At 40.0% G+C, this 19,865-nt stretch overlaps 2 protein-coding genes across 4 annotated transcripts; one reads left to right on the top strand and one right to left on the bottom strand.

Annotated features, from left to right (window-relative positions):
- Positions 1 to 3,977: 3,977 nt before the first annotated feature.
- On the bottom strand, positions 3,978 to 18,307 carry LOC124413088 (myogenesis-regulating glycosidase). 3 transcript variants are annotated; one of them, XM_046893446.1, is made up of 9 exons: positions 18,193 to 18,307; positions 15,169 to 15,428; positions 14,624 to 15,097; positions 14,445 to 14,536; positions 11,937 to 12,115; positions 9,471 to 9,601; positions 7,402 to 7,623; positions 7,153 to 7,263; positions 3,978 to 6,722 (listed from the first exon to the last, which is right to left on the bottom strand). In XM_046893446.1, the coding sequence occupies exons 1-9, from the start codon at positions 18,235 to 18,237 to the stop codon at positions 4,817 to 4,819; spliced, it is 3,420 nt and encodes a 1,139-aa protein (XP_046749402.1). In that variant the 5' UTR covers positions 18,238 to 18,307; the 3' UTR covers positions 3,978 to 4,816. The 3 variants fall into 3 exon arrangements, with proteins under 3 accessions (XP_046749402.1, XP_046749403.1, XP_046749404.1); XM_046893447.1 differs by lacking the exons at positions 11,937 to 12,115; positions 14,445 to 14,536; positions 14,624 to 15,097; positions 15,169 to 15,428; positions 18,193 to 18,307 and adding an exon at positions 11,287 to 11,428; XM_046893448.1 differs by lacking the exons at positions 11,937 to 12,115; positions 14,445 to 14,536; positions 14,624 to 15,097; positions 15,169 to 15,428; positions 18,193 to 18,307 and adding an exon at positions 10,607 to 10,709.
- LOC124413089 (nucleoside diphosphate kinase homolog 5-like) lies at positions 12,668 to 14,295 on the top strand. Its single transcript, XM_046893449.1, has 5 exons — positions 12,668 to 13,278; positions 13,352 to 13,744; positions 13,805 to 13,943; positions 14,012 to 14,100; positions 14,163 to 14,295. Exons 1-5 carry the CDS (start codon positions 13,048 to 13,050, stop codon positions 14,271 to 14,273), a joined length of 963 nt encoding a protein of 320 aa, XP_046749405.1. The 5' UTR covers positions 12,668 to 13,047; the 3' UTR covers positions 14,274 to 14,295.
- Positions 18,308 to 19,865: the final 1,558 nt, after the last annotated feature.

The raw sequence follows: 19,865 nt of genomic DNA, 5'->3' as shown, positions 1-19,865 counted from the left end.
ATTGTTATTATTATTATTATTTTATTTCTATTTTTATCTCATCTATTATTGTATACGACTATTTATTTTTCATCTCAAGCAAAAAAGAAAAAGAAAAAGATATTAGGTATCATATACGTATATACATGCACTATTATACCTATATACCTATATACCTGTTACATTATGCGCGTGGGTGCCGAGTATTATATTTTGGAATGCCACGGTTTGAGTGAAATATTATTATTATTATTATTACTATACATAAATACATAATATCTATGATACAAAACTATAAAACAAACCTTAAGAAACAAAAACCGCTATATTCGAATTCGTATGATAACCATTGAAAATTCAATACCATAATAGGTATATACAATATGCATATTATTCCGATTGTTATATTTGATTGTAGATATGCGATGGAAAAGCGGAAATGCAATCGTCGTAACTAAGAATATGTTGCATTGAAGTTTATGTTGTAGTTTTAAGTTTTGAAAAGCGGATAAATAATTGTTTCGTTCGTTTGAATGGCTTTGGTATTTGAAAATATTTAAAAAAAAGTTTGTTTCATCTTACAATTGAATTCGTTGGATTTGATTAACGATTGAGAAAAAAATGACCAGCTATTTAGGTAGGATGTTGATATATATAAAAATAATTGAATTGTCGATTGAAATCTATATAATTATTATATACAATTTGATGAATTGAAGAAAAAAAGGAATAAATAAATATTATAATTAGGTGCGAGCTTTCAAAGATATACTTATATAGAGACGTGAATCGAAAACGAGGATCGAAGATGAGAGAGAAAAATTTTAATTAAAAATAATCATGATTAAATAATAATAACAAGAAGATGAGAAAAAATAATACGGTTCGATGAGAGATCGAAAATGGATGCAGTACGAGCCCCACACCTTAACGAAAAATAAGCCGTGTCGAAACGGAGGGAGATTAACAGTTTCGTGATACGATAATAGTTCCTCTTTTTTGCTTTGTATCCTCAAATATACCTTATATGTATATACATATTATTATCCTCGTGTGAACATTATTACACTATTATCGATAATTATTTTTTTCTCTTCTTTTATTTCACGCTAGTCTAACTATGAGTCGATTTGCTACTGCTAACTATTATTATTATTATTATTATTATTACTACTATACTACTATAGCTACTGTTATATTATACAATTACTACTATACTATCATTACTGCGATGTGTGCAGTATATCATTATTTAAGTAACCGATCAAACGAGGTTGAATATTTTCTCCTGTTCATGTGATTACTTACTATGATTATTATTATTATTATTATTATTATTATTATTATTATTATTGTTGTTGTTATTATTATTACACTAAATAATTAATTATCGTATAAGAATACTGCAACGAACGTCGAGGAAAAAAATCAGAACCGCTGCAATGGGAAATGTGAAAAAAATATTGCAATGAAACGTATGCATTTACTATACATATATATATATGTATACATGTAAAAAGTTATACATGCAAAAATGTTCCTCAAACATTCCAAAGTCTATAACTGTGTGAATAACTCGAGGCTCTAGTCATACTGATGAGAGTAGTCGTTTCCTATACCTAACGTGCTGCTGAAAATGTTGATTCATCTAGTCACCGGTGAAAACGTGAATATTAAATTGTAAAATTATGATTAAATCTGTTTAGCAAAAGAATAACCCTATTTAGATTTTTGAAACGAAAAAAAAAAAAGAACCTGCACTGGATCAATTGAATATAATAATCCGAGGTGAAAATTAGTTTCACGAACTGTTAATCCCTCCCGAAACGGTGCGTGCGTTTCGTTTTACGAACGATCGAATTCAAATTAATATGTGGAGTGTTCATGGTGCTATGATTATTATAGAAGAAAAAAAGAAAAGAAAAGAATAGAAAAGAAGAAAAAAAAAATAATAATTAATAAATAAAGGCTAAATAAAAAATAATAAATAATAATAATAATAAAAGTAATAATGTTATGCTATATTATGATTAATGATAATGTAATAAACGAAAAGTACACTATACCTTAGAATGCCTTGCCCAAAGAAACAGGTTCCGATGATACCGCAATCTTGTTGTATCTCTATAAAATTTAAACGAAAACAAAAAACCATCATCTTATCCTTACCAAGGCATTTCGAAACCTTTCTTTTTGATTTTAACTTCTCAACTCCATATAATTTCTCCTTTTGTACAGACTGTCACTGTAAAATTTTTATTTCCAAAAACTCGAGGCACTCGGTGATTAATGTCGTTTTTTTTTTTTTTTTTTTTTCTCTTTAGTGACAGTTTTCTTTCTGTATTATCGCATTCTCCGCATACTGATCCTGCCGCTAGTGTCCTGAATTCCTGAAAACGTCTCAAGACAAAAGTAGAAACTAACTAAGCTACGATCAACGTATAAGTTGCAGCATAGAATGAAACTGGAAACATTTCGCGGTGGTGAAATGTGAGGTGAAATTTGGTGCAATTAACAACGAAGATAAAATCGTCGAAATGTGTGCTTTGAGTTTTCAAACACTAGCCGTTCCTCTGCCCCTGGAATATGAGACGCAGAAACAAGGATACATGCACTGAATTTTAAACGAAAGTGCGGAAAGAAAACGAGCATTATTTTTTTTGAAAAATAATCGACGTCGCTGCCACCGCAGAAATTATTGACAAGAAAGTGTTTCGCCTCTACATACGCATCTTCCGTAAATCTACTTCCATGATGAAAAAAAAAAAAAAAACCTCCCTTGCGATCCGTCAACTTCCCAAAATCGTTAAGTGATTCCAGATTATGTAGAGCTCAACCTCTGTACAAACCCCATTAATTACGCGACGAGTGTCTAAAATGTGAATTTTTAAATTGGTTAGGATGGTTATTTTCATCCCTGATTGTAACAACGTCTTTCGAAAAACCGAAAAGTGTTTTAATCATTGATTAATAATTATTCATTCTCTCTCGCCAATAGACAGTATTTCTCACCAAAAATAGGAGAAAAAAAAAATAAAATGAAAAGATAACTTCAATCTTGTTCGATTTCTAGAAGCTACGTAATACGGAAAAAGAAATGTTATAATAAATGTTAAAGTTCTTTTGCTGGTATGTTGGGTGCAGGCCGTTCGTAAAGTATCCATTTTTCATTCCTGGGCAAACTTGAATTTCGGTGCGAATTTCACTTACAAAAATTGCCTATAACATAGGCAAGTAAAGTGTGACAGCGTAAAATATGCTGAAGCACTCAAATACGCTGCAAGCTGCGGATAACGAGTGAAATATTTCATTTATGTAATGTGTAATAGTACGACGTAACAAGTATTACTGATTACTGACGATGGGCGAAAAGATTGCTCAGATACGCAACACCCACACAAAACACAAATATATATATATGCTAAATAATATATACACATTCTAAAGAGAAAGAGAGCCTAAATCTTAACAAGAAATTGTACCTAGTAACCATATTTGAAGAAAACGATTAACGGTGAGAAGAGAAAAGATTATTTTTCGTAACACGATTATGATTATAATTAAATATAATTAATATGAATATTATTGACGCTGAGAAAGCTTTATTTATTCGAATATTCATATTTATGTATGCATATATAAATATGGATTGTATATATGTATGCATGCACAGATATTTGCTTCCCTTTGACTGTTTGATTAACGAAAACGTCATGTAGAGGCTAACGGTTATTATATATTATTATTAATTATTATAATATATTATACGTATATAACATGCAGCATATATGAAACTCCTTGTTTATTTTTTCGGCTTTCGTCCCGCTTCTAGTCAAAATGAAAAACGACAGAGAAAAAAGAAAAACAAAAAATATGAACAAATAAAATTAAAATAAATAAATAAATAAATAAATAAATAAATTGTTGTCTCCCCCGCCAATCCCCGCAAGGTAATATAATGAAATCTCATACGATAAATATATAGTTAGGTGGGAGGAGCATAATATGGTCATCATTATAAGTAAATGTTATATTATCGACAAAATAATATCTTCATATTTAACGGCATTATTTCCATGGGTTATGTATGCTAAAGTATCGCTATATAATTACAATATAAAATGAATAAAAGAAGTAAACGGAAAAACCATACGAAAAAAGAAAAAAAAACGCCAAAAGATTGAATAAAAATCCTAAAAATATATATATATATAGAAAGTGTTCTTTATTTAATATAGAAATATTTCATACACAGAAAATTATATATAATATGTGTTATCTTTAGTATTTTGTACAGACATCCAATACTCATATTATGTACACGTTAACACATCACTTACGTTATGTAAATTTACATGAAATTATCTAATACCGCCCTTCCTTAAAGCTTTTTTGGTTTTTATTCTTTCTCATCTCTGAAACAATTACTTTATCACATCATATGTATATGAAAAGCCCTTTGGCTCGTTTAAAAAAAAAAAAAACCTATCAGTATGCTGAACTCAGTACTGTTATCAATCCTCGGCCTTGCGTTTAGCTAAAACGATAATTATTTTTAATTTATACCTCGGTTTAATTGCTCATAATGAAACGACGTATGATATTTTACACTATCGTGTGAGATAGCCGTAAAATCATAAAGCACGTATAGCGTGATCAATATTGCAAAATAGCGTATAATAGTATATAGAGAAAATTTACAGCCTATGTACATGTACATCAGGCCAAGCATTCCTCGTTATACTATACGTCACTTACGAATGATTCCTGTATTTTGTATATTTTTTATTTATAATGCAGGTACACTGTCACCCCGCAAGGATATATCACAATCATTTCAAAATCTGGTGTTGTCAGGCATTTTGACGAAGTACGCAACCTTGTCCTCGGCTACTCTGTAGTTGTGGATCCACCTCGACCCCTTCTTGAGTGTTCCGTCGATGCCATCCCTCCAGACTCCCGCTGGGAGATAGACCTCCCTCTGCCTGCTACCCGAGTACAAAATTGGAGCAACTATGAGTTCTTCGCCGACAGAAAACTCGTCGACGACGTCGTGACAGGCGGGATCGGAGGGATCCAGCATCCAGAGAGGCCTGATGATCGGGAGTCCCGACTCGAGTGCCTCGAGGGCGTACTTCGTGAGGAGAGGTTTCACCGTCTTCTGCCTCAAGGTCGTCAAACTCTTGGCCATCTCGAGGACGGACTCGTTCGAGTACTTGCTAGGCAAGTGGGTGAAGCGAATGACCGGTAAGAAGGTCGAGAGCTGCAACCATCTCAGGTACAACTCTTTGTCGGGTAGATTGACCTCGAAGTCGTTATTCGGGTTGTTGTCCGACATGGGAAGAGCGACGTCGCCACCCACAGCGCCGGGCATTATGAAAGGGTATCCTATTATACCGTAGCTCAGCACCGTCGGTATCACCGTCTTTATGGCCTTCCACGACGACGGGAACGGCGGCAGGGAAACGAATACCGGCGTTTTTGGTCTCTCTATGGCGCCGGAAACTCCGATCACTGGTACCGAGCTCAGTATCGCCTGAGTGAAGAGGGTCTTGTAGTGGTCCGGATTCGTCAGTGGCTTTTGACATTTGTAGTAATGCGGCATGTCGTAAGCGTTCCCCAAGTCAAGGTAGAACGAGTCGACCTTGTACTTCTTGACGAGACTCTGCAGCTTGTCCTCGAGCCAAGGTAGAGTCCTGTTGTTCGTTATGTCCAGTATGGCGGCGCTGTTGCTCTGCTTGTACCTGGTCAAAGCCGGTATCCTGGGGTCGCTGCCACGCTCGGATATCAAAAGTCGACTAGCAACAGCGTCCGCGAAGTTTACCGACTCGGTGGATATGAATGGTTGGATGGAAAATATGATCCTAAACCCACGCCGGTGGATGATTTTTATGGTCTTCACCATCGTGGGGAACCGCTCGGTGTCGAGATGGAAGTCGCCGGATTTGGGCTGCCACTCCTCGCTGAGAAGTACGTGACCCTGGAGGAAACCAAGGGCGATAACGTCCTCGGTGTAGTTGTATATGGCCGCCTCATCCGTCGGTGAGATCTGCCAAACCGGTTCGGAAATCAGAGAATTCACAGCGTCTACGTCCTCCTTCTTGGGCCCGTTCGGTGGGGCCTTTTCCGTTATCATCGAGAGCAGCGTCTTCATGTTGTCCGATGCGCATACAGTGTAGTTCAACTGCGGCAGAGGCGTCAGGTGGTTTATATAAGCGAACGAGTCGTGCTTTGCCTCGATGCAGAAGTCCTGGGACCGGTTAGCGTTTATTGAGACGTAGAGTGGCGACTCGGGGTCCACGATGATCGCGGCACCCTTCGAGGTCAGGAAGTAACGCTTGAGCACGTTCCCGAAGGCGTGCTTCTTTATGTCCCCGGTCACGAAGGCACTCGAATCCGAGGCGCCCTTTTCCAGCGGGTACGCCATGTTTTGAGTCTGGCCAGCACCGTACCAGTGGCCACGTTTTGGGGACCAGTCAAAACAGTCCTTCGGGTTGTAGCCGGGGCTCAGACTCTGCCATGTTATGTGGTAGCAGTGAGTGCTCTCCTTCTCACTATCGGTATCCGACAAGTAGAGTCGAGTCTGCTGCAGCCATTCCAGGCATACGGAACCGGGTCTTTCGTGGTGAGGAAGACAGGGAAACACTCCGGTCTCAGGAAGTATCCCTTCGCCTAATCGGGCGGATATCAACTCGACACCCTTTTTACTGTAGACGTGCATCGTCCGGTCGTTCTTGTTGAAACTGGGGTTCGAAAAAGAAAATAAGAGGTGAATTTTTATGGGACAGCTCGATTGATTTGTGGAAGGAGTCGGGCGGTTTTGCCTCTGTGTTTATGACGCGAATCAAAGATCAGCTTTCGTCGTGACAAGGATAACTCGACGAGCTATTTGGATCAATAATTTAAATTGCCTCTAGTTGGACTGGCGACATGCGAAGCGAACACTCGCTTCTCCGCGTACGAACCTCAACCATACCGACGACTATATAGGTATAAAGTACGTTATGATTACTTCCTGGGTGAAAATTAGAGATCGTTGTCATGTCGTACCGGGATAATAACGTTTCGTCTGACCGGTAATTCACTGCATTTGACAATTGCCTGATTATAGAGTTGCAACACCATAAGAAGCTGCATTATCAATTACTCGAAATTACGGAACACGTTGCTTACCTAAATCGCTCAAAGTACGCCCTTTGAAGAACGTGTTGGTTGTAGTAAACGTAGGCGAATCCGATCAAGAAGACGATGCTGAGGAACAGGATACCGACGAACGCCCTTAGTCTGGGAAACGAAACGGGAACACATAGTTATTCGACTTCTCCAGCTTAAAGAGGAGCACGTTGAACTACTTTGCAGGGTGAGAAGTGATCAGAACCTTATAGAACTTCGGTTATGCAAAAAGGGAATCCTGAGTTATACCTGTAATCAGCGTTTTGCTGTTTTTTGCTACTCCGCAGCGCCTGAGGAATGGAAAGCTGCAATTTTTCTTTGAGAAGACTGCTGATGCTGTTAACACTCGTTATCGTTGAGTTGACGCTCTGGCCACCCGGCATTTCAATCGTCTCCTTGGCCATCTTCTGACCCGGTGATATGGGGACGATTGATGGTGGTTTCCGGCGTGAAGAAGCCTGCAACGGAACCCTGGAAAGCGCAAAATCCTCTGTCAGCATCTGCTGTGCAGTTCTTATCACACCTTGAGTGAAAATCCGGTTTATCCAAGCTGGTGAACGCGAGTTTGTCACGAACAAATGTTCACCACGAGTCTACTGATCGGTTCGTCGATCTCGAACATAGCGATTTTCGACCGAACGTCGAATCTACAGGGTCTAACACCCTTGCAATGAGAAAAATTGCAAACTTGTGAAAAAATTGGCTGCTACATTGCCACCCAGAACCACGATCTTCGTATCACTAAACTCTCCATCTCGCTATCCGCACGTGAAGCTTACGAAATATTTAGAACTAGAGTGGGGATGATTAGAACTGACCCGTGGGTCACGGAGCCTAATTTGTGGGTCAGAGTGCGCTTCCGGCTCGTATTTTAATCCGTGAAAGTCAGCTCTTAGCTGACGATCCTGATCGGGTTAATCGAATCATGAGAAAAGGGAAACTGAACAGTTTTTTAAATCAAGGCACATGGAATGGTCTCGAGAAAGGAGATTCAGTGTCTCGCCTTGTATTAAAAAAAAAAGGAAAAGTTACTGATTCAGTGAGGCCACTTCCGCCTTACGATTAGCTACTTACCTCTGCACCGAAAAAGTGCTACCAATGTCATAACGAGGGATCATGTTTCGCTTTTGATTTTTATCATCTACCAGTGCTTTATACGCGAGTATCGATTGATTTAAAGTATAATACTCATCAGTTAATTAACAAATTTTCAGCCTATCACTGTCCTCAATGTAAAAAATTATGTCCCGAATGAGTTTAAGTAATAATTGTATCTAGACGAGTTTATGTCTACCACAGAGAGTCAAACTGCACCGAATAAGTAAATTTGACGACGCGCATTCCGAGCGTCTGCAGATTGCGCCGATGAAGCATGAATAACGAAACTAGAATTTCGATAACCTAATGCGATAAGTCAAGGTCAAGGAGGGTCGTACAATCTATATAGTGTTCTTTCAACTTTCAGAGGCGGCAAAGTCAATGGAAACTTAACCAGCCAGTCGAGGTTTCAACACTAGTAAAAAAACTGTTTTGGACTCTGGTTGACCAGATGACATCACGCGGCCGGTCTTTCATCTTATGTAATCTTCGAAACTCCAGATGAGGAAAACATGCGACAGGTTCGTATAGATATAACTAAATGCCAACCCACAATTCATCTTTACAAATAAAGTCAAAGTTCCCCACCAAAAAAGTTTCCAGGCGACGCCTCTGAAGGCTCGCGTTATCACAGACTGATAATTTTTCTTTTTTTTTAGCTCGTTTATTGGCTGATGCGATATGTAAATGAATGCAGATAGATTGGCTAAGAAAAAAAACTTTTATCGATTGATAGATTTTCTATCAAACGACAGCATTTCTAGGTGACACTAGAAGATACGTGGTAAATGTGAATAGAGTTCCCCTTCACCTTGAACAAATCTCATAGTAGTGGTAAAATGAAAGTGTACGTTGGCAAGTTGGCATTACATGCTTGTTAGTTATATCCAGAATACATAGAAGACTCTGAAGCAGTATCGTACAAATGATCCACCACATCTGTTATCTGACGGTGAGCCCTAGTTCATAGTCACAGATACGAATAAGCGTATCGTTTTACAGAGCGTATAAAAATTTTATCTCTGGCGTGAACAAAGGCAGTTGATTCCACAAATGATGCTGCTCGACGTCAGTCAACGTCCAACGATTTCAGACAAGGCGGATGACGGGTCTGATATAAAAATTAGCCTACATGCCTTCTGGATTTATTTTGGTCTCTGTCATTGAAAGAATACGGTTCTGTGCATTATGATTTAGGGTCGAGTGGCGGTTTGACTCACTTGGCAAGTTCCTCGTCGTTGACATCGTCGTCGGTATCAGAGTCCAGGGCACTCTCTCGTGGCGTTGAACCGCTGTTACTAAATGTGACGCTACTGTCACTGTCGTGCCTTCGAAATTTCGAGCTCGTGCCCTGAAATTATAAGAACGAAATATGTTAAGCTTGAGTTGCATCCCCGACTTATTTTCATTATTTTTTTCTCGCAATTAATTTTCATGCGAGTTGTACCAGAATGTTAATTATTGCAACACACAGAGGTTGCAGCAATTTGCGCTTCGTGCTCGAGTGATGATTTTCCATTCAAGTCAGTTTTGCTAGCACATTACGATGGAGAATACTAATTCATGACAAGTAAACCGGTTAGACTTAAGTAAGACTTTGATCGGATCCTAAATAAGTTCTCGGCACATGCAAAACGATGCGTAAAAACGACTTCGTTACGGTGAACAAGTTTATCATGTTAAAATTAAATCACGACTGTACAGTTGCGTACATTCTTTTGTCGGAAGAAACAATAGGCACGTAATGAATATACGTGAGCTATTCTTCGCTACCTCTCTGCCCCCAGTAATTGTGAAACGGATACATGTATAAGTATATCCTAATAACGATCGCAATTGTATGAATCACTTCGTGTCTCTGAATGCCAAACTGCACGGCCTAACATAATGGCATACTTGTTGAGATAAATATGTATCAGGCATTATGCAATCTATAGACGAAAGGAATTCCGAAACCGAAAAATGCACCTGAAACAGTCGATCGATTTAAATTTTGTTGAAGAAGTATTTTTTTATTGCAGACATATTGAAACTAAAATTCAATTATAATGCGCTTATTGCGCACCTTATAAAAACTACTGTTCAATTATACATCTGTTATTTCAATTACTTTTTGGCGGTCGGTTTTAATGGTAAGTCAACTGATCTACATTGTCAAGATGAAATTCGTGTACTTTGAGAATTGAACAGAACCTTGTAATCCCTTTTTATAATCCCACTAACGCGCTTGACTTGAGTTTCACGTTACTCGTGTAACGTAGTAAAATACGCCAAGTGTGCGTGACCATACAAATGAGAAATTCAAGGTGAATGACGATGCGATCTCAAAGAGGCTATCAACTTTGCATAGATTCACCTTAATAAGAACTTGTTTTCTCAAGTCGTGGAGGTAGTCTCCACCTGCTTTATCTCCCATTGTGTTTTATTCAGTCGACCAAAAAACTACCGAGTTAATCGACGGTTCTTCAAAGCACTCACTCCGTGTTTCTCGCCTAATTAATAACCTGGAACCGTTCGTTTCCGAACCGTCAAGATCAGCGCAGCGAACCTGCTTGTCGAAATTTGAAATCACTTTGAGAAACTGAAAATCCGATCGAGGAAATACTCGTGTCAAGTCTTCCAACCACCTCGCCAGGGTCTATAAATGTTATCGCTGTTACGTTCGTAAAAATACATAAGTATTTTCGCGCACTAAAATTGCTGACCTAACACACGTGGACAGCCGGGCTCGCGACTCGCTGCAAAGGTGATCGAGACACGACTAGTTTCTTTCGACTACTCTCCAAGTCACGAGAGACTCTCATTTAACACTGCACGTATACTTCGCTGGTGCTCAAACGTGCTTGGATTGTGCAACCTGATCATAACCATGACAAAGTCTCTCGACGTGGATTACCGTCGTCTTATATCATCCATCGAAAAGTTTTTTGGAGCAAACTTGTTAATTTTCAAATTATGCAGAATTTTTCATTTTGCCAAATTCTGAGCTTCGACTTAACTTTTTCACCAATTTAAACTTGAAATCGTTTCACTGACCTCTGTGATGGAGTTTAAACGACTCCATCCGCTACACCCAGCCTGCATGGCTTTCTCGAGTGAAGAAATCGAGCTGTATTTATGATCTTTATTCTTATCACTCATTTTTCCGGTTATATATACTTTTCGCATTTCTGATTAGATCAGCTGGAGCTGATTACGCGCTTTTTAATTAGATACGAGACGTGATCCTGCAGTAATACATCAGCTATCGCACGGCTGGCCAATTTTGCTGCGAATCTTACTGGATAGTGTTTACTAACTGTGACAAGACCAGGTGTTTGACAACACTCGAACTCTGTTCATCACGTGTCGAGCAAGAAATCGTGTGTAATGATCCGTCAGTTCGTCGTGTAAACGTGATTCGTGAGCGTCACACGAAATGCGGAATACCCCATCGATAAGAAAATCTATTGATCACATGATATTCAAATCCGGAATATCTCGTCGATAGTAGATCTGTATTGATCACATGATTATTGATAAGATATCGAGTGATTTTCGTCGTTATTCAATCTTCATGGTATTCTCCAAAATTCTAATTTCTTAAAGTCATCTTGTCAGGCATGTGTTGTATCAAGGAATCCTGTTGTTGATAATTTCGTTACTATCAGGCTTATCACGACGGAGGAAAAGATTCGAAGTCTCACCTGCTGTCTCATGGACTGTTCCAGTCCCTCCATGTTGTCCAACCTGTCCGGCATAGAGATGCTGGTTTTCCTCGAGTTTCTTCTGGGTTCAAAAATTTCGTGTCTTGATCCAATTCTCACGATGTTTGGACTATTTGGGGGTTTTTTAACATCGATAGTAACGCCTGATGATGACCTGCCTGAAATGTGAAATAATAGCTTCATAAGCCATTAACAATAATGCCGTGCAATTATTAGTCGTTGTAGTTATTTAGCTCATACGCTAAAGCGATTATCGCAAACGCACGCCTCTGGCAGATTGGCTAACGATAAGATCGTAAAAATTTGTAGTAAACATTTAGTGTAAAAACTTAGTCATAAAACAATAAAGGCAAAGAAGCGACGGTGTCGGTACTATAACTGTTGACAAATTGTCGAGTCTACAATAATAATACCATGACACGGTCGTGTGCATAACGTTGTGTAATATTTTCCGAGTCTAATTCGTAAACTAACAATAAATTTACGGTAAATTTGTCTGCGAGGCAATAAATGCGAGGGGAAACGCGGCTTATCAACGTGTAAACGATTTTCCGAAAATAAAACCAACGGCAATAAGCCGTCGTTAACGAATTTCAGACTCCTGCAGCTAGCTATTCACTCTGGCGTTAGGTACACTGCGAGTATTCGCATTTGAAATGAAAAAATAATTATTACCAATTGAATTCTTTGAAGTTAAATACCGCGATGCACCGGTAAATACAGCTGTAAACTGCCTGCGGGATATTAATTCAATGTTACATAGATCTGCGCAGTAGGCAGATATTACTTAGAATAAGTGTGGAGAGACGGAGATACGAGGACAGGATGGAGCTTATTAAAACTAGATGGAATTCAATACGATGCACTGGTTCAAGAATCGGATTGTATGTACAATCTCCAATAGCGGCGGCTGACTCTCTTTTGCAAAAAGAGAAAAACGCTCCGATCGGTTGCCCTCTGTTTTCCAGATCATCGAATAATGCAATACAACGTTTCGAAGTCGGCCTGTCACTCTGACATTTCATTTTGGCACGTCAAGTCGCACGTTATCTCGCATGTAAAGAATTGATCGATTACCATCCCGAGCGCAATGTGCGACTGTCCTCAAGACCAGGACGACGGTGATTCGGACACTGGAAATACTTGCGCTGGGAGTCAAGTCCAGACCTTCGAAAAATGCAAGGGCTCCCAGGACCCCGGAGATCCTGGAAACTGGAAGATGATGAGCCTCCTTGAACCCCCTGCGAAAGACGACGACATGGGAATAGAAGAAACGCCAAAACCGCCGAGCTCCGAGTGCTCGAGTGACTCGACTAGAGAAGTAATTGGAAACGAATTTCTCCCACGGATTAAAATCCACGCCAGTTCTCCACATTTATTCTTCTCGGTTCTAGTACGAGTTCGTCAATTCTCAAGATTACGAGTTCCTCTGTGGCGAAGAGGAGGTTCCGGAGTATCCCGTAATTCCCTGCAAACCTTGCGAGCCTGGGGAAGAGGAAGAAGAAACAGAGCCAGACGTCGAGTGCACCTTGGCTATCATCAAGCCGGAGGCTGTCGCCTGTCGCAGCGAAATTGAGGACCGAATCCTGGAGGAAGGCTTCGAGATCTATCAGACTCGGTGGCTCCAGCTGACACCCGAACAGACCTCAGACTTTTACACGGACTGCTACGGGCAGATAAACTTCGCTCACCTCGTCGCCTACATGTCGTCAGCTCCGATAATCGTCATGGTTTTAGCCAAGCAAGATGGAATTCAGGACTGGCGACACGTGATGGGACCGACAAAGGTGAGTGGAGATCGTACCCTTTGGGGATGTAAGGTTTTCTGGAGTTTGTTTTGACCCCAGGTCACCGAAGCTCGACTCTATTACCCTGACAGTATCCGAGCCAGGTTTGGTCGGCGTGACGAAGACTTCAAGAACGCCGTTCACGGAAGTGCGAGCCGAGAGCAAGCCGAACGAGAAATTCACTTCTTTTTCCCGGAGTGTGAGTTTGGTTTTTCTCTGGTCTGTGAATGTCGGGCTTACCCTAATTGGCTACGAATTCAATTTCAGTTATCATAGAACCACTTCTGAAGGGTGAAATGGCGGCAGACTACCTTTGGGAAGTGATCAATAACGTCCTGCTCGAGGGACTAACCTTGGTGAGTTTATCACTCGACTTTCAGACGCCGACCTATTACACTCAGTGCTCGTTGGTTCACAGTGCTGTAAGCGAAAACCAGCCGACCCTATTCTGTGGTTGGCAAACTGGCTGATCCTGAACAATCCAAATAATCCCAAGTTACCGGAGGATCTGGCTATGATACCGACTTGACGATACTACTGTTGGATTTAAGCCCAACCCCGTCACGCGTTGGCTAACATAAAAAGTAATCTCCGTCAGAGCTCGCGTTTTAATGATCTACTCGAAACTATTATACGGTAGTTCGGATGTTTTATTTTTACGACGAATTTGAATAACGGTTAACTATTATTTCTAACTCACCGTTGTCAGTTTGTGCCTCGCTCTCGTGGACTGACGAGCTTCGTGGTGACGATCTATGGAGTCTCCTTTGTCTAGCAGTCTGCGGACTGTACCTGCAAAAGTTTATCTATCAATTAACGGTGCCCCAGAATATTTATAGGCATTACTTCGCCGAAACCATAAAGCTAGTAATCGGCTACCTGGTCTTGACGAGATCCTCGACGATAGATTCAACCGAGGTCCTGTCCTTCTCTTGAACGATCGACAAAGGATGTTTTTCCGGATTTTTCGAACCATATGCACTATCAGTTTCCGAAGTACCGTTGGTCAGGTTGATCGAACTGTTCGAAGAGATCCGATTTTCCTTGACCTTTGACGAGTCCTCGGTATCACCGTCTTCGCTTACGACGATTTTAGGTAGAGGTATGAAGGTTTTTTCCCTTCCGTCGAACTGAATCCCATTCGCTTTAGCCGGAGGGATTTTTTCATCCTCGAGATGAAACTGTACGATGGGTACTTTTACCCCACTCGGAGTAAAATTCCCGTCAATTTTTGAACCGATTTCATTGTCCACCGAGTCCGTCGATTTTCCCCGCGAATTCACTCTGCTCCGAGGAGGTTTCAGTGGCGGTACAGATTGCGTCGAGCCTCGGGGTGTGTCGAGGGTCGACGACCTAATTGGGGGTGCGAAAATGCGTCAAGCTTTTTTAAGTCGTCTCTAGACAAGACCTTCGTCTTCGCTCACCTCAGGGGCTTGTACCAAGGAAGAGGCCACTCGGGGCTGGTCAAGGCGCCTTGATCTGTATCAGCGGTGTTTGGAGCTGGAGAATTTGTCCCGGGTTTGTACCAAGGCGAAGGTGTACGAAGTACTCTGCTCGACGGTGGCTGGGTGTCCGGACTTGTCACGATGGAGGACAGGGACACTCCACGACGTTGAGCTAGTCCCTCCGGCTCGAAACTGGCCACTTGAACATCCCACGGATCGACGGTGGACAGCAGCAGCTTCTGTGCAATGAATTGAGAGGGACAAGGCTACAGAATATCTGTGCATCGGTGTGTGCGAGTCTGTCTATTGAGCTTGATTAGCCGGGCCTCGCATGCAGGAAACTCCAGCTGTCTGAAAGCGGCTAAGCTCGTAAAAGCTCGCCCACGCGCTGGGCGAGAAGCCCAGGATACTTGGTACGGTATAGGAATTATTTTGGGAAAAAGGTAAGCAGTTTTGCAGTTAATTTTCAATTCTGACATACGACTTCTTGCAATTGGCGTAAAAATTTCTGAGTTTCTTTTTCAAACTTTTAATGAAATTCATGACATTCGTTCTAAAGTAGTTCGTCGAACAGATATATGCTTTGCGATTTAGTTTATTAGACCGTGTTAGAATTTGTCCAGACTGTAATTCCGTCGCGTTGATGAGAGGGGCCGGTAATCATCGAAATAAAAGTCAGATAACGCTGCAGATTATGATCGTGAGTTCGAAAGATAAAAATTACAAATGGGTTAGGATCGTTGTGAATGTCCTGCACGTAAATACGGGATATAATTAAGATTTGTTAACGGATTGCTTCAGATACATTGGACAATCGATTCTGAGGATAGGATGTAAATGATGCAAGAAAAATAAGTTTCTGCGGACGAGTCACTTTTCAGTTTTCCGCATTGCTGCGGATAAGCGGCAGTAAATAACACGGATGTTAAACAGTTGTACACATGCATAATCAACATACAGCACTTGATACAGAGTTACGATTACGTAACTCACTACCTATTACTGTGCGTAAAATTGTAACAACAAACTGCAGCTCGATATTAATTACAGCTCGAAGTTAATCACTGTTGACCAAAATTTTTGCGTTCCTCTTTGATTGATGTTTGCGCATTAGCATGTGAGTTTAGCGATTTCCAGGCAAATAAACGGCTTGTTTAAGTATGATTACACCACGATCGAAGAAGTAAACAAGATTCGTATATAATTCGCAAAAATGCAATGAACGTTGTGGTAAATTTTTTAGGCTCTTTTTTTATTTACACCATTTCAAAACTTATGTTCAGTGTACATTATAACAAACTGAAGAGAGTCAGGGCGCGAGTGAAAGGCGAACGAAATTAAATTTGAACCAATATTAGGACTTCATCACCAGGTAATGTATATAGTATGAATTTTATGTTCGGAAAACAAAATTTAATTCAGGCCATATCTAAAAAATGTCACGATATTTACTTGAACACTCAAGAGTGACTTACGGTGCTACAATGAATCGGTAAGCATTTCTTTGGATAACTGGAAAAGCTGGATAACTCATCGACTTCCCAATTCGAAAATGCAAATTATTTTAGGTGACATCTAATTTCGATTCCCTAGATTTACATCAAGTCATTCAGAAGAGCTGTTAGTGATACATGTTTATTCAGCTGTTTTCTTTCAGCGAGAATATGAATCCTTTCATCAGGCGTGAAATTTTGAAAACAGTATATTATTTGAAAGAGGGCTCTGAATTACGGTGAGTATCAGCAACTCAGCAAGTCTAGAGCGTTAAATTGCAGCACCGCGTGTCTGTCAAATTGAAAAACGATGTTGTGTTGCTTGTGCGATAAATAAGCTCTTCAACCGCGTATTGTTCCTAATTACGTTATAATAATATATCTCTGGGAGAAGCTGCGCGAGTGAAATTAAGCGTGAAACAATCATTGTCTGGCCTCAGCTGAAACTGATGGTGAATTACTCGAACCTCGTGACTCGAGTCACAGTGAGCGATTTATTTGTTATTCCTTATCGAAACCTGTCGATGAGCCTGGATTAAGTTATTTAGTGATTTAGACACCGGCTCAAAGTATGATTATCGAGTTTTTAACTGCCAACGGTACTCAATAAGAATAGACAGGTATTTCTAGTGAAATATGATCTTAAACCTATTGCAATAAATAATTCATGTATCGCAAATACATATTTCTAAATTACAACAATAACGAGTTTACTGTTTCACGTGAAAGGCTTCTCCTCCCAGTTTTTAACCAAGGCTTTTCCAAATAATGCCAACTGATAACGCATGAAGATTGAATTCAACCTTCACTGATAAATCAGGAACGCGATGTTTTCGAAACTCAGAGGTGTGTACGCGGAATTCTAAAACTTGTGATCAGTGTCTACGCGCTAATCTTGAATCGAGATATGCTTGTAGCCAAAAATATTCTCTAGTATAATAGTAACGTGAAAGTTATCAGGTCTTTATTGATTATTAATCGCGGACATCTCTCTCGTAGCTCCAATTTCAAATCCGCTTTGTATCAGCGTGGCATAAAATCAAGATAAATTTTGCAAAAATCAAAAATCCAATAAATTAGAAACGCTCAACTTCACGGTTAATCTCTGATTTCTTGATGTCGTACAGGTAGTTGAGAAAAACCAGACTCTGTACCCTAGTTATCGCAATAAAACGTGGCTATTGAATAAATATTGATTACTCAGCGTTGATCTTCTTGTCTCAATCTAGCGAAAACAAACTCAAATCACTTCTCGGTGAAAGCGGTATAAAACTTCAAATTTTTGGGCTGAAGATTAATCTACAATTGCTGGAAATATCATCGACCTGCATTCCTTTAATATGTAAAAAATACAATCAACCCTTACGAGCTTCACGGTGCCACAACGGTTCACAAAAAAAAAGAAAATTAACCGAATGTCCATTGACAGAAATATTCGGACTTGGAAGAAGCAGTGGAAAAGTGTTTCTCAAATATCCAAACCGCATTTCGACGAGTACATGAAGTATACCTTTGGCTTCTTCGCCTTTCTCCTCCTGCGCTTAATCCTATCCATAGTGCACTAGAATAATTTCAGGGAAGTTTATCGCACAAGTTGCAGTGTTCACGATATCGATTTAAAGTAAAAAAGGCACCGTTTACAATTACGGTGAGATTTTCTTTCAGCAAAGTAGATCGAAACTAACGGAGGGCCACATCCACTATTTGAATAATGGCCAACTCCGCGGACAGGTAGATATGCACTGATCCAAAGACCGCGGGTCTTGTATCGGCAGCCACTTAACGATATCTTCGTACCTAGTCCCCCCCGACGCCTACATGCCCCCTTGTTCTCCAACGTCTCCACCTTCCTCGGCGGCGACGCCACCACCGGATCGGATCTAGGTGGGTTACGTTTGTGAGATCAGTAGGAAGGTAAGATCTGTTAAGCGATATTCAAACCGAAGACCTGAGTCAGCCAGGTACATACCTCTTACGTAGTATTTCGTCGTTTCTTTGTTAATTAATGCATATATGTATACGTACAGTGTTATATACCTTGTGTATGTATGTGTATATGTATATATATATATATTGTACATGGAGTTAGTACGTCTGTTTGAACTTAAACCCGGAGCAGTGTGCTCACGATAAACTAAAGCAGTGTTGTCTGAGCCAGGCCAAGGATCGTAAACGAAGCGCCCCTGCACTGTTAGACTCGATCCAGAAGAAGTGACGTAGTGACGTATAATTTTTTTTATTTATTTATTTTTTCTTCTTCAAGCAAGTCTCATCTCGATTACGAGATTGTTTTCATCTCTCAGTTTGAACTATACGTGTATATCAACGCAGGATCAGACCTGAATGATCTATAATTTCATGCGGATACGTGTGTCCATTTTTTCATCACATGACCACACCATGGCATGCTGGCTCTGTGGTTCGGAATTTTTTAAGAGAAAAATTAAGGTGGAGGTGCTTTCATTAAAATTTCAATAAGACACGTGAACAATCTGTGAATAGTTGTTAAATAGGTGACAACGTTTCAAAGAGGTCTATTCTTTGGGAAATAACGATGATAGTTACATCGCTGTTAATGAGGTTGGTTTCGAAGCGTGGTGAAGTGACCTGCGTCACTGCAAGACAGTCGAGAAGATTTTGCAAAGTCTAAGGTGTTAATTGTTGAGACGTAGAGATTTTGAAGTTGCCTGTAAACCGGTTTAGTAGATATGGAAAAGTTGAATTTGGATGGAACAGTAGAATCAGTCGATAAAAACTATCCACGAATAAACGATTTTGATATTTTCTAAATCAGTGTATCTAATCATACAAAATTCTTCGCGGGGAATGACACATAGAATTTTAATCCTAGTCTGTTAAGCAGCGCGGCTTACTTGTGAAATTAATCAATTTTTGAGGGTGCAAGTTGATCTGGTCCTTGGTTTCGTATATACTTATCAATTAATCCATCATTAACCGTGTATCATTTTTGAGAAAGTCTGTGACATTTTACAGCTCGTCGAGGCTTGTGAGTTTTGAAATACTAGAAAAAATACGGCATTCAAGAAGTGTGAGTGATATTTTATCGCTATTGAAATAGAACCTAGATCCTAGTCTGACGGTCGGTCGACGTGACACCTGAACCACCGATCCAAATGCCAGAGAAGAAAAGTGAGCTCGTCATTATTAGACAAAGCAGAGCAA

Source organism: Diprion similis, chromosome 12 (genome assembly GCF_021155765.1).
Source record: "Diprion similis isolate iyDipSimi1 chromosome 12, iyDipSimi1.1, whole genome shotgun sequence".
Taxonomy (NCBI): domain Eukaryota; kingdom Metazoa; phylum Arthropoda; class Insecta; order Hymenoptera; family Diprionidae; genus Diprion; species Diprion similis.
This window is presented reverse-complemented; position numbering and strand designations above follow the sequence as displayed.

Excerpts from the sequence above, each read along its gene's own strand:
- LOC124413089 (XM_046893449.1), top strand. The coding sequence starts at position 13,048 with ATGTGCGACTGTCCTCAAGACCAGGACGACGGTGATTCGGACACTGGA. Across the intron at positions 13,944-14,011 it reads TCACTTCTTTTTCCCGGAGT|TTATCATAGAACCACTTCTG; the intron begins GTGAGTTTGGTT and ends ATTCAATTTCAG. Across the intron at positions 14,101-14,162 it reads TGCTCGAGGGACTAACCTTG|TGCTGTAAGCGAAAACCAGC; the intron begins GTGAGTTTATCA and ends GTTGGTTCACAG.
- LOC124413088 (XM_046893446.1), bottom strand. The coding sequence starts at position 18,237 with ATGGATAGGATTAAGCGCAGGAGGAGAAAGGCGAAGAAGCCAAAG. Across the intron at positions 15,098-15,168 it reads CCTTGGTACAAGCCCCTGAG|GTCGTCGACCCTCGACACAC; the intron begins GTGAGCGAAGAC and ends ACCCCCAATTAG. Across the intron at positions 6,723-7,152 it reads GCGTACTTTGAGCGATTTAG|TTTCAACAAGAACGACCGGA; the intron begins GTAAGCAACGTG and ends TTCGAACCCCAG.